This window comes from Protopterus annectens, chromosome 6.part1, assembly GCF_019279795.1.
Source record: "Protopterus annectens isolate FY-2018-M chromosome 6.part1, PAN1.0, whole genome shotgun sequence".
Lineage (NCBI taxonomy): Eukaryota > Metazoa > Chordata > Ceratodontiformes > Protopteridae > Protopterus > Protopterus annectens.
Genome location: NC_056738.1, coordinates 356,424,626 through 356,439,325, shown reverse-complemented (window position 1 = coordinate 356,439,325; position 14,700 = coordinate 356,424,626). Strand labels below are relative to the sequence as shown.

Sequence of the window (14,700 nt, the reverse complement as noted above, 5' to 3'; positions counted from 1 at the left end):
ATGGAGCCCAAAACAAATGCATCTGCATATCAACCAGAAAGAAATGCTAGCTGTTCAGAATGCTCTGACAGCCTTCAAGGATTTACTTCATCCAGGACAACTACTGATAAAGACGGCCAACACCACGGTTATGTGGTACATAAACAAGCATGGGGTACACATTCCTACCCCCTTTGCAGACTAGCCATGGCATTGTGGAACACAGCTTTGACTGACCAAGTACATCTTCATGGTCAATTCCTGCCAGGAAAACAAAATACTCTGGCAGACGACCTAAGCAGAAATCTTATGGACCTGCACGAGTGGAAACTGGCTCCACAAATCTTCAGCATGGTAACACAGAAATGGGGGATCCCAGACATAGATCTATTTGCCTCTCCCCAAAATTATCAACTGGACAAATTCTGCACAAGGACTTATCACAGACAAGCATGGAAAGTGGATGCCCTATCCTTCAGTTGGAAAAACCTATCAGTCTATGCCTTTCCCCCTCTGCCTCTTCTCTCCAAGGTCTTACTAAAGGTCAGACAGGAAAAACCAAAAATGATCCTGATTGCTCCGGACTGGCCTCGCCAGCACTGGTACCCAATTCTAAGGAATATGTCTCAACTCCCTCCTTGGTACTTACCTCAAATACCTCATCTACTGTCTCAGCAGAACAATCAAATTCTGCACACTCAGCTCCAAACTCTGAACCTTACAGCATGGCTGATCATTTAATTATTCAAACACCTCTCAGTAAATCTGTGATGGATGTCATTTTGGAAGCCAGAAGGCCTAGTACCAGAAAATCTTATGCTGATAAATGGAAGAAATTCTGTGCTTGGAACCAAGCACAAGGAACGGACACAGCAAAACCAAATATCTCTCAGATTTTACAATACTTGACTGAGATGCTTGACAAGGGCCTATCTTTTTCTTCAATAAAAATTCATACCTCTGCCATCTCGGCTCATTACAACACGGAGCCCCTCCCCTCTTTTCTCATCCTCTGCTAAAACAGTATCTTAGAGGGGCCAAAAATTTAAGGCCTCCCAGAAGATCACCAACTCCTGCATAGGACCTCAATTTTGTGCTGGAAAAACTCACCCTGCCTCCTTTTGAACCAGCAGCTACTGTGGATGTAAAATTTTTATCTTGGAAAACAACTTTCCTCTTGGCAATCACTTCAGGAAGAAAGGTTTCAGAACTACAGGTTCTCATGGCTGTGGAGCCTTTTATTACATTTTCCCGGACAGGGTGTCCCTCAGGACCAATTCTTCCTTTATGCCTAAGGTGGTATCCAGTGTGGCTCTTAACCAACCAATTCACCTGCCAGCATTTTACCCATATCCGCAGAACAAGGGGGAATGGATTCTGCATTCATTGGATGTACACAGACAACTAAGATTCTACTTAAACAGTACCAAATCTCTAAGAAAGTCTGAGCAACTACTGGTGGCATTTGCTTCAGGATCAGAGGGGAAGGCTATATCAAAGCAGACTGTTTCTAAGTGAATAAGCCACTGCATTAATTTCTGCTATTTGCACCATGGTAAACCTGTGCCCAAGGGAATCAGGTCACATTCCACCAGGGCTGCCTCTACCTCAGCAGCCTTTCTCAGAGGAGTCCCAACCAAAGACATTCTAGAAGCTGCTACTTGGAGCTCTGTTCATACCTTCACAAAGCATTATCATTTGCCTCTCTTCTCCAAATCCAGGGCAGGCTTTGCCTCTGCAGTTGTGCATGGCCTTATAGCCGCTCCTAATGCTATTTAGTTCCATCCTGCCATCCATAGCTTTGGGATTCTACCCAAATGTAATGACAGCAACAGTGAAACACGAAGAACATAGTACAGTTGTGTACACTTACCATAAATGTAGATGTTCGAGTGTATTCACTGTTGCAGTCTGGGTTACCCACCCGCCATCCCCCTTTTCAATAACTTCTCTTTCCTTCACAATATTCTAAAGCCTTTGTGGTGTATTTGCTTTTAGATGAAGGTAAAGTTTATGTTGCTAAAAGTGCATTTACATATATTGCTGTTTGTTTATATATATATATATATATATATATATATATATATATATATATATTTTTTTTTTTTTTTTTTTTTTTGTTCCCCATTTGGGGGGCACTTGACATCTGGGGCGAGAAAAACCGAATAAAATGGCGTCGGCTGCATGTTGTATACCCCTGACGACCTGATGTCATGGAAGAGGAGACAGCAACCGATGCAGGACCCAAGACTTTGTTATTCAGGCCGACTAAGGGCAAATGTAATGACTGCAACAGTGAATACACTCAAACATCTACATTTATGGTAAGTGTACACAACTGTACTTTTTTAATATGGAAAATAGTTATCCTGATCTCTGTGACCTCTGCAAGATGAGTATCTAAGTTGGAAGCTCTTATGGAAAGTCAACCCTATTTCATTTTCCACAGAGACAGGGTTTGTTTGAAAACTAAGCCTTCTTTTATGACTAAAGTGGTATCCAAGTTTACTTTAAGCTAAACTATCCCTCCCCCCATCCCCATTTCATTTTGGTGTATTTTTTACGCCAAGATGTGGACATTTATTTTTTGTTGTTTCTAGCATTGTTCTTTCAGGGCTTAGCCTCCCTGTCTGTTAGCAGTAAAGCTATGAAGGGTTTGCTGCCTAAACTTGAATTTTAGTCAGCTCAGCTCAATCTGTCAATTTGGGCACATGGAAGGGTGCCCTGAAGCTTTGATAGCTGGCTGACTGTTATATCCTTGTCAGGATGTAACCCATATAGCTAAGGCTACTGCAGCAGTGATCATTCTAACATTTACTCCTATAGTAAGTGTACTTGCATAACTGTACTTTCCCGGAGATGTATCTGCAGATTAATTATACATCACCATTATCTGATCTCCTCCTATCTTAGCTATTAGTTGTTGAGCCTCATTTTCCTCAAACATTTTTTATACATTTAGTAAATTTTCACTTAAGAAATATGCATACATTAATATAAAAGAAAACAAACCATATTAATGTTTCCATTTACATACATTATGAATCATATATGTTCTTTTTTTATAACTGTCAGTCCAATATTACATACATTTCTCAGTTCCTGCCGTCCGTCAAACCTGTCTCTCCTCTTCCTGAATATTATTCTGCATGTATTGTTCCCACAATTTCCATTTATTTCTGTGTAATTTGCTGCTTTCCTTTTGTAAAAATATCACACTTCCATTTTTTTTTATCTTTGTTACCATATTGAATACTTCAAATACAGTTGGTTTAGGCTGTGATTTCCATTTTCTAGGAATTGCTTTTTTGGCAGCCACTAGAATTAGACTTAAGAAGGCCTTATTATGTTGAGGCAGTTCAGATCCTGTTCTAGCTCAAAAGAATCACCTCCTTAGTGACACCCATTTGCTCACCCAATATTTCTGACAGAATACTCTACAGGGAATTTTTAAAATCTGCCAATTCATAATACTCCCAAAATATGTTCCCAGTTACCTTTTCCATCCTCATCACACCTCCAGCATTTTCCATCTACTATAGGAAAAATTATTTGAAATCTGCTTGGGGTATAAAAATAGTTATGGAAACACTTCCAGTCAAAGATCCTAAATCTGCTGGACTTTGTTGCATACTTGGGAGCCATACATATGTCCTCCCATTGTTCCCTTGCAAATTGATTATCCAGTCTCTCCTCCCAATCTTTTCTAACCTCCTCTGATTCTTATAGTTATCATGCAATGTCTTATATGCCATACTAATTATCCCTTTTAACAGCAGCTTCTGTTCTGGATTCTCCTAAAAACATTACCAGAGCAGGTCTTTCACTTAGGATCCCCTATCCCTTTCTCTTTGCCTTATAATGTGATATCAATCCGTGGTAGAGAAAGTAGTCTTTAGCCTGCAGTTTAAATGCCTTCTTGGCCTTATCCAATTCTATTACTTTTCCTTCTCCAGTTATTTATTCCCAGTGCCTCTTTTTCTTTGCCAGTTTTCTCCAGTAAATTCCAGACCTTTCTTATCTGTTCTCCATACCTCTACTTGCAGTCCTCCCTATTGGTAAAATCTCCTTTTCCTTTCTCATGTTGGTTTAGTTCATAGCATGCGTTCTGTTACTTTATGAATATAATATACTGTATAGCCTTTATTGTTATTCTCCTTAAGGGTGTACATCAAAAATCCTACCTTTCCTTATTTCTTAAATCCCCCCCAGCTTCATCATCATCTCTTCCCACTTTGAATTATAACTTTATGCTTGTGCTATTTTTATGAGCTTTAATTGTGTAGCTCTAAAATATCCCTTCAAATCAGGTAATCCTAAACCACCTTGTTCTGTTGGAAGGATCAACTTATCCCATTTAACATGTGTTCTGTTCCTCTCCCAGGTAAATTCCTTCAACTCTTCAATAATTATTGTCTGCTGCTTCTGTTCTGGTTTGCAAAATATGTCTAACCTGCATATAAAATTAACGGGACTAAACATATTTTCACTGCTTGTATCTTACTATCCATATCCATAAACAAGAGCTTCCAGTCTCTCAGTTGTTTGTTTTTTTTTTATATTATCTTTTGTGTAGTCTGTTCCCACATATCCTTAGCTGACAATATCAGAAGCCTTTTTAATCCATACTCCTAAATACTTCATATTATTCTTCTCCATAAAAATGGGTATTGCTGAATCAATTCATGCATGGTTACAAAGTTTGTTTGTAGTTTGTTTTATTTTCATTAATTATATATCCTGAAAAGACTTGAAACAGTCTTAAAATGCCCTTTTCTGGATTTAACAGTTACAAAATATCATCATCTGCAAATAAAGCCAACTTTTCTTAATTACCATACCAATTAGATCCTTGAATTTCTGAGCCCCTTATTTTCTTTGCCAGTGACTCTAAATGTAAAGCAGATGAAAGGGGAAGAGTACACCCCTGTCTGGTTTCTGTGTTCAGGCAAAACTTATCAGAGAGTAACCCTCCCACTTTAATTCTTGTCTCATGGCTTCCTAATTAATGCGTCCATTGCCTTACCCATAAAATCCCCCGTTAGTGTGTCTTATTCTTTCTCTGCATCATCATTGTTCTATATATGTTGGCAAATGTTTGTCTCCTGTCCATAAAAGCTGGGTCTGATAGGTCTTTGCTATCTTTAGGTATTTCAGCCACCACTAATGTCCAGCCTTCCACAGGAATACCATCTGTTCCTGGTGACTTTCCAACATATCGATTGGTTATAGATCAGTGTTTTTTATCTCATCTCCTCTTGTCTTTACTGTTAATCATTGAGCTTCATCTACCTCTAACCTTGGCATATTAAGTTTTCCATAAATGTCTCCATTTGTGCTCTTTCTTGATTTCCAAATGTCTCTTTTTTTCAGATTTCATAAAATATCTGAAGTACCTTTAATACCTTTACAGGATCTCTGGTTATTTTTCTCATTATAGGCTTCCTAAGTTTGGTGACAACTCCACTTTCTGTTGTCTGAGTTGTTGTTGTGCTCTAGAGTTCTTAATAATAAAAGTATTTAACAGCAATCTTTCTGAACTCATGCATCTTATCCAGATACTCCCTGATTTCCTCTTTAGTACTCTGCAGTTGTACCTCCCCTTCTTCTGTGAGATTTCCCTTATTCTGCTGTAATTTAACCTTTGTCAGCCCCTCTAATTTGTTTTAATCTTAACCATATCTAATTCTCTTTTTCTTCTACCCTATTTTTAAACTATATTTTCATTTTATTCCACTCACTAGCTATAAATACTGAAGAATTTTTTATCTTTCCTAATAATTCTTGAGTAAGTTCAAATACTCATTCCTTAAATTCCTCTCTTTTTAACAGGTAGGTGGGAATGCATTTCTCATTTTTACTTCATTACTCTGTATTTTTATCTTAGTTTTTATCAATGCATGATCTCATACGGTTATTTGATGTGTGTTGACATGTTTGATTAAATGCATGTGTTCCTGTGAAGTATGATTTCTGATTAGTCTAGCCCAGTTATTATACTTTGAGAAATAGTATGTAAATTATCTTTGAGTTCCTACTACTGCATTCACATCTTCCATATGATATAGTTTCATAGATCTCTTAAGAAATCTAGTCTCTTTTGTTATATTTTGCCTCCTAGCTCCTCCAGGTACATCCTCACTGCTGCTAATCAAGTTCATCTCCCCAAGTATGATTAATATTTCCTGGTGAAAGCTGATTATTTCTCCTGAAATTTTTGTAATAGCAGTTTTTGGTGGAATATAAATACATGTCAGCATAGTCCTCCTCCCTTGCCAATAGCCCCTTACTATCCCAAGTCTACCATTATTATCTTTTTTCCTCTTCTATCACTATTAGAGCTCCTCTAGCAGTTAGTATAATTACTCAGTTTTTCCTTTGTGCCTGATACTCTGCTGAATATCCAATCTGAAATCCTTTTTTCGTAAAATCATGCTCATTTCTTTCCATATGTGTCTTATGTGTCATTGATTTTTGCACTTTGCATTCCGTAATATAATGCAGTACTCCTTCCTTTTTGTGTATACCTGTAAAGCAGTTTGCATTCCATGATATTATGGATACCATCGCCATTATAAGAAGTTATTGTTCCCACCTATTACACATGAAAAAATTTTGAATGTGTATTTCCAGTTTTTGTGTTACATGCGCACACTAATGTTTGGCAGTCTGATCTTTTATACTGTTGTTTGTTGTCATCTCCATTTGAGCCTATGTCACTTTTTTTAATGAAAACCCTCAAACAAAAAACTAAATCCATTTTCAGAGCACCTTCATAACCTATTAACTAAGAACAAACAAAGAAAACTCTGTACATTTTCAACAAATGAAGTTTAACCCTCCTGATAGGAACAATTGCTCCAAATTGACAACTGCGCTCACAGGCATTACCTAATCTGAAATTAAGGTTACTTGTGCTAAAAGGCAATGTCACAGCTTGTGTTACCACATTTACTGATTGTTGCCTGTTATTCTTTTAGCCCTAAAAAAGTGCACTGGCTACATTTTAATAAAACTAAGTTGTACACTGTTTTGTTGAATGTGTTAAGCTATTAATGCTGCTGGGGGGGCACTATCGTTTATTCATTTCCCATAATTTCAAACATTACTTTTCACTGAACTGCACACCATTGTACCTTTAAGTTTTGCATTGTCCTCAAATAATGCTCAGAACACTCTAGATTAATTCTTTGAACATGCAGACAGCTTGACCCCATGTAAAAGTAGTCAGCAATGAGGAAAAATGCTGACAGCTTTGTAGATGCATAAAGGAATCTTTGTAAATTTCACTCAGAACACAATGTACAAAATTCTCTTCACCAGCTGCTTTCAACTGCTGACGACTTCTCTCAAACAGAATGCATTTGTAAAGGAAAAAAGCTAATATCTTTGCAAATGCAAGAAACTTGGCATGTTTCATGCCTTTCATTCTTATTTTTCAAGCCCATTTGTTTACAAAAAAATGTTAGTAGTTTAATCCCAGGACATTAATCTAGTCATACACTCTTGTCCCACATTTATTCACTAATTTCAGTGTTGCTTGTCTTCTTCCCGATTATCTCCATCTCCCAACACCAGATCTTTTTCAAGTCCAAGGTACTCCTGATTCTTCTAGCCAACTCCTGTTTTTTTTCTCTCTCTCAAGCAGTTTCTTTGGAACACTAGAAAGATTTCACTGGCAAAGTATCTGTCTGAGCTTAATTGCTAGAAGAATGAGAAGCAGAGTTGCCTTCTGCTTGCTGGCTCACTTTTTTAATAAACTTTGTATTTCATCCTTAGCCTGTTCTGCATCAAAAACATGTTTAATCCTGGATACAGCCGCTTGATTCTCTCCTCTGCCTCTCGGCATTCCCTGGTTCCTGAGAGAAATTTGCATGCCTGAATAAATAAATCCTTTCATTAAAAATCATCCTGTGGAACAGCTGTCCATTTGCATGTTTGTGCTTTAATTAATGCAGTCTGTCACGTTTTCTCTGGATAATGTATTCTAGCTCTACTATATATATTTTTTTGTTTTGTTTTTGGAAATATGTCTTCTTGATAAGTCTTTTACTCAGCCAGCCTTTTCCCGTTTTCATTATTTCAGCCTCTGATTTTTTCAGTTCATTTGAATAGCTAGTTAACATGGTGGTGCAGTGGTTAGCATTGCCACCTCACAGCAAGAGGTTCTCCGGTTCGATCCTCGGCTGGGGTGCCTTCTGTGCGGTGTCTGCATGTCCTCCCTGTGGTTGCGTGGGTTTCCTCCGGGTGCTCCGGTTTCCTCCCACATCCCAAAGACATGCTGTAGGTGGATTGGACACTCTAAATTGGCCCTAGATGTGAGTGCGTGCATGTGTGTGCCTTCTGTGGAAGGTTGGGCGCCGGGCTGGCAACTCGACACCGTAAAAATGCCACTGTCAATCATGAGCGGACAGGTGATCTGCTGTGGCGACCCCTAACTGGGAAAAGCCAAAAGAAAAAGATTTGAATAGCTAGTTAAAGCTACTTTTATTTTTTCCAGCCTTTTCTTATTTGAATTGACATATTCCTTCAGCATTTCATTTATTTTAATCACCTCTTGAGTACATTTAATTTATTTTCCTCTAAATTACTGGAAGTAATCTCTTGTGGTGAACAGCTGCAGGATTATTCCAAGCCAGTGTTTTCTTTTCACTTGATTTTCTTTCAGATTCCTGATATGTCTTACTTGCTGGTATCCAGGCAGTGTATTTATTAGCCAGTGACTATATTTTATCCTACTGATAATTTCTCTGGCCCTTTTTTCTCAGTTTTTGTGTTCATACTGGCAGAGATTAAATTAAGCTCTTGATCGGTGTGCAGGAAGTGCATCAGAAACACTCTAGAGTAAAAGAAACCTGTTTATTGAGCTGGAACTTAAGAAAAAAAGAAACTCTTTAGTTGTAACAAGATAGTGGAGTAACTTGTTAAGGATGGACGTTATATGTACATGATAAAATACATGATAAAAAATCAGTAGTCCAGTTTTAATGCTTATCAATTGTAATTCAGTTATGGTAATCATTATGTCATAGACAGCTCCAGCAGAGTGTTACAGGTTCAATAATACATTAAAGTTCCAGCTGTGACAGTATAGTACTTATCCAGTTTCTCTCTCCAATTAGCTGTTGATGGTTAGGCATATAAATTGTTGGATTTTGGTAATTGTGTGTGGATTGATTGAAACTGGGATGCACCCATAACATTAAACTCTCTCTTCTGACTCAGTTGCAATTTTTATATTTAGTGTTTTATAATTGTAAGTGGCATTTTATAGAAATGTGAAAAAGTTGAAAAATATTTTTCGTTTGTGTTGGTGGGTCCATCTTGACTCTGTGATTGGTTTAACTTTGTGCAGTTTATTCATATAGTCTGGTTTATTATAATTTTCTCAGTAAATTTTTTTTAACCATTTAGGAATTTTTAGTTGCCTTGAGACTGCAAGCAGCAACAGTGCGTCATCACATGGCGTTAACCAACCAAAGCTGGCATGCACAAGTAAGTGAGCTACAAAGCTGACAAAGCATTATTTTTGCATACTCTGTTTCCCATGGGAGCTGTCCATTTTCCTTTATCTAGCATTCTTTTTGATGGCACTATCTAACTAGGCCTTTCTCATTATGTGTACAGACAAGTCTAGTGTTTAGGAGGAAAATAAATTTACTGTTGAGTGTCATCCCCTCAAACACATTTATGCCTTAATTTTTAACTTTATTTTTGAATTTTGTAATTTTCTCCTATATTATATTGCCTTTTTGTATTTTAATGCTCCCATCCATCCACTTACTTGCCTGTGGCATTTAAACCTTATAACCACTTTTTTAAACCTGTCCCTTTCTCTTCCTTTTATCTTTTCTGTTGTTGTTTGCTACATTCTTCTACTATTTCTTATCTTTTTCTTCAGTGTTTGATATCTTATTCATGTTGTCCCTGCTTAATTTTATGTTGAGTAGTTGTAGGATGTTTAATTAACATATGTTTCTTTGTGTGGTTCAGTTCTTTAGTCTTTTTTGTGCATCTTTTCTTATATAGTTTTTATAACTTTGTTGTTATAGTGTTGTGTTTAAATGTGTGCATGACAATCTGTCTCTTTTCTGTGCTGTATTTTCTGGCAGGCCCCTTAGGCTCAATGCTCCTTTAATCCAGCAAAGTTGAACCACATGTGCCATTATAATCCTATCATAGTCCATGTGGGTGTAAATGACCTGAGACATACCTCATGAGACTGTATGAAAAGAAATGATATGGATCTGTCTGAATATGTGTTCCAGACAGGTTCATGCCTTGCATTAAACAACATTCTACCTTCACTTAGGATGATGTCAGAGTATGAACAGAAAACGATTGATTTTAACAATTGGCTTAGTTTTTAGTGTCACTCCTGGGGAATCCAGTATCTATCAGCATGTGCGGATATGGTTAACAGACTACATTGCTTTACCAAGGATGGTCTTTACTTGTACCCCCCAGGCTTTCAGATATTGGCTAAAACCCCCTTAGAGCCATAGGCAGTGTCAAAATGGCAAAACCACCAACATAGCAAAAAAAAAAAAAAAAAAAGCTCATCAAAGCAAACATGAGATGCTATTCCTCAATGCTAAGAGCCTGAACAAAAAACTCCACACCCTACAAGCTGTCTGAGACCTGACTTAAAGCCATGTAAAGTACTCTGGCAGTGCAAGGCTACAGTGCCTTCCACACATTTGCGCCAACAACAGCAGAGACAGGAGCTAAAGGTAGCAGTGTCACGATTTACTTTAGCAACAAGTATATCTCCAGGTTATTTAAAAAGGATGATATCCTAGGGTATATCCACATTCAGTTCTCCACAGATAGTTTTATATCATGTCCTGCCCAGGTGCAGGTCACATTGTTTGACCAACAAACTTACAATGGCACCTCCCCCCCCTTCATATATCACTTCCTCTTAGTTGAGGCCAGATCACAAAACTGTTGAAAAACCCAAAAAACTAGTAACAGGAACTATTCTAAAGCTGACTACATCCTGTTAAGCGACAGTGTGTTAAAATTCAAGGCTCCCACAAACCCCAGGAACACAGCTGCCTATGCAGATTGTTCACAGGAACCCTGTACAGACATGCAAATGGCTGCATTGAGGCTGCTGTGCCTGCCAGAAGCAAACCCAGAACTAACACCAAAAACAAACCCCACTGGTGGTATCCTAACATTAACAGGGTATTTAACAAAAGAAAAAAAGTCATGGCCAAAATCAGAAAGAACAACTCTCAGAGAAGCAAGAGTTCTCTGATTCAGCTAAACAAGAAACTAAGAGGTCTAATAAGGTCCAACAAGGCCAGTTATGAGGTTAGGATAGCTTTTTAGGCTAAGAACAATCACAAAGCCTTCTTCAGCTATGTCAGGAACCTTAAAGGTAGCATACAACAGTGTGTGAAGAACTGTTGGTAAATAGCGTAACATTCACTGACTTCTTGTGTCTTTCGGCTTTTCCCGGTTAGGGGTCGCCACAGTGGAACTCCGGTCCGCTAATGATTGGCAGTAGAGTTTTACGTGCTGGCTTGCCAGGCCTAACGCACAACCTTCAACGAAGGAACGCCCATTCACGCATGTTGTCACACAGAAGACCCTCTAACTGAGAATCGAACGGACAACGTCTAACTGTGAGGCGACAACGCTACCGCAGCACCACCACCGCAGTTTTCACTGACTAAGGTGACAAAAATCTTTTGTCTGATAAATTTAGCTCTAGTCCCAGTCCCCTGCTCCACTCCCCACTATCTCCTATGAAATCCTGTCTAGCATATCCTCCCCAACTATCAACAGGGAGTATGTCCTGGCAGTGCTTGCAAAAATCAGAAATATTTCTTCAGTGGGCCCTGACAATATCCCCAGTTGTCTTCTAAATAGCCTCAAAAATGACTTATCAGGATCACTAGAAGCACTATTCAACTACAGCCTTAAAACTGGCTACATACCAAGTAAATGGAGGGCCACAAAAGTCCTCCCTCTCTGCAAGGGTAGACCATCAACCGACACTGGAAACTATAGACCCATCAGTCCGACAAGTCTAATATGCAGACGTATGGAACAAATTATCATGGAAATAATCAATAGGGACATTGGCAACTTACAGCTTTGTCGAGGAAGAATCTTTCCAACTCATCCTGGTAGACTTTTTCAAGAGGGTCAAAAAGGATATGGATGATGGAAAAATGGTACAGTGCCCCACACGGGTATTGTTGAAAAAAATCTCAGAACTAGGCATAAATCCTTACACAATTTCATGGATTTATGGCTGGCTGGCTCACAGATAGAACCCAAGAAGTCAGGATTGGTGAGACCACTTCCACCAGGAGACCAGTCATCTGTGGTGTACCCCAAGACTCTTTTTTGGGTCTGCTCCTAATTGGAATCTACTTCTCAGAGGTCAAGGCTAATGTCAAAGGCCTCTGGCTCACCAAGTTCACAGATAACTGTAAACTGGGAGCTGTCACAGATTCCCTGTACAGCACAAACATCCTACAAGAAGGTCTGACAGAAACAAATGATTGGTGCCAGAACCACGGATTAAAACTCAAGTGAAGAAATGCGTTATAGTAGCCTCTGGAAGTCATCTACCAAGCTATTTACTCCACTGATAAAACACTATTAAGAGTTGACCTAGTAGTTAGGGATTTGGAACATATGTTGATGGCAATTTAGCCTTTGACCAACATGTACCAAAGATAGTAAGAATATCATTGTATGTTCCTCAATTCATAAGCAAGGGTATGACTTCCAAGTAAAGAGGAAGTTATAGTACTACTCTGCTCTACCCTTTAAGGCACCCCATCGAATACAATGCCTCCTTTGGCGTACCTAACCAGGCACCCGCAACAGTTGGAACGCCATCAAAGGTTTCTCACTAGGAGAATCTCTGTCCTACATAGATCACCTTAAGGCCCTATTTACTCAGTCTCCTACAGGTAACCAAGAGGTGATATTTGCCTGGCATATAAGGCATCCTCAAACCTAGCTCTGATGAACCCCTTGCATATCCGCACAACAGCAACCAAGACCACTAGATCCAAGGACCTGAACTTTGCCTGCAACATAAGTAAAATATGCTGGAGAGACCAATATGTGTCTCAAAGGATCCTGCACTATGGAACAGGCTCCCCATCCACATGAAGCGGAGTTCATCCCTAACTCCTTTCAAGCAAAACTTTGATCAGTGGATGGGAAATTGTAAATTCATCCCCTGGTCTAAACCCATGTCTCTGATGGACAGAGGCTGACAGTAAGTTAACTAATCCCAAACTTAACATGTTCCCCCCTACACACACATAACTATTGGCTACCTCCTTACTAACATACCCTCTCCATATAGGTGTCCAGTGTACTGAAGGGCAAAAGTGGGTTGGGTTGCATCGCTAGGCTTATAAAGACCCTGGTGGTTGATGTAGCCTAGTGCCCATTCTTTTTCATCTCCCAAGGAACCTAGTAAGCTCATTTCTTTTCCCAACAGTGACAGTCCAATTGTAGAAAGCCTGACAGCTTACTGATCTTGCAGGGAAGCGTGACATCCCCCTGGTGGAGCACCCACTCACTCTGTGCAGCCCTCTGAATTCCACCTGGAATATGCCCACACTTGCTGAATCCTGCAGTTTTGCTTCTGTGCAGTGGCAGTGTGTGCTCCCTACACTCAAGCCAGAGCCATTTAATTGCAGTGTTATGTCTGTTTTGTCATACTGTATGCCAAGCATTGTACACCTTTTCTGGAATCATGTCACATTGCATTTATCTGTCTTCCTTTTTTGACTGTTTATTAGAACGAAAATTCATTTGGTTACTCATGGATTTATTTTCTGATTGCCTGACTTGATTGTGCTCCCCGCCATGTGCCACCATAAGCCCAGGACCACATGAGTTATAATCCAAAAGTACCAGGCAGCTGCTCAGCATACATAAAGTATAGCCGCAAGTTTATTCAGCTTGGTAACTGTAGTTCTAGTTAAGAAACTTAAGTAAAAACGAAATATTTTAGACTAAGAAAGACCACTAAAGAGAGAAACAGTAAAAAAGAAAAAATAAATTGCACATCATTTTTAAGTTCAGCCAGCTCAGCTGCTTTCCTCTTCACCCAGAATTAATAGACAACCCACCTGGTCTCATATTGAGGTCACTGCTGATTGATGGTAAACCTGTAGTTTAATTCATCCTCCTCAGTGAGTTGTGCTTTTTTGTATTTGATTAAAACTGTAGATTTATTCTCTTGCCTGGTGACCATAAAGAAAAAGTCATTGCTACTCAACAAAAAGTTAAATAAAAGCAGCTGGCGAAAAGGCATGAAATACTGGCCTTTGCTTGAACAATATTAGTGGTTAAGTGCTTTATTCATCATTTGTTTAGCAGTTATTAATTAACCTTATTGTGGTAAAATTTTCTGGTGCCGTACAGTTCCATTACTAGTTTCTATTTTCACACTCTACAGTTAGTTTTTATTATGTGATCTCTTTCTCTTGAGTTGTCTTGGTCTACCCCTCCGGTGGTGCTGTATAACTTTGATTTAATAGTGGCCCTGTTTACATGGAGAGAGATTGCCTTTTCAACTTGCTGGCCTTCTGATTGTTTCTCTAAGTTCCATGCATTGGGAATAGCCTTGGAGTCACTTCACTGCCCTACCCCTATTCCCACCCACCCCCACATCATTTCCCTTATACCTCTCCATTCTCCACAGACAGTCTTACTTGACTTGCTTTTCTT

General features: G+C 39.0%; 1 protein-coding gene across 1 annotated transcript in view; it reads left to right on the top strand.

Moving 5' to 3' along the window:
- The window catches only part of ATG2A (autophagy related 2A), a 2,853,001-nt gene that overhangs the window by 1,723,248 nt on the left and 1,115,053 nt on the right, over positions 1-14,700 (top strand). The window contains exon 23 of the mRNA XM_044075772.1: positions 9,394-9,474. Coding sequence (XP_043931707.1) covers positions 9,394-9,474 — 81 coding nt within the window. The remainder of the gene's footprint in view (positions 1-9,393; positions 9,475-14,700) is intronic.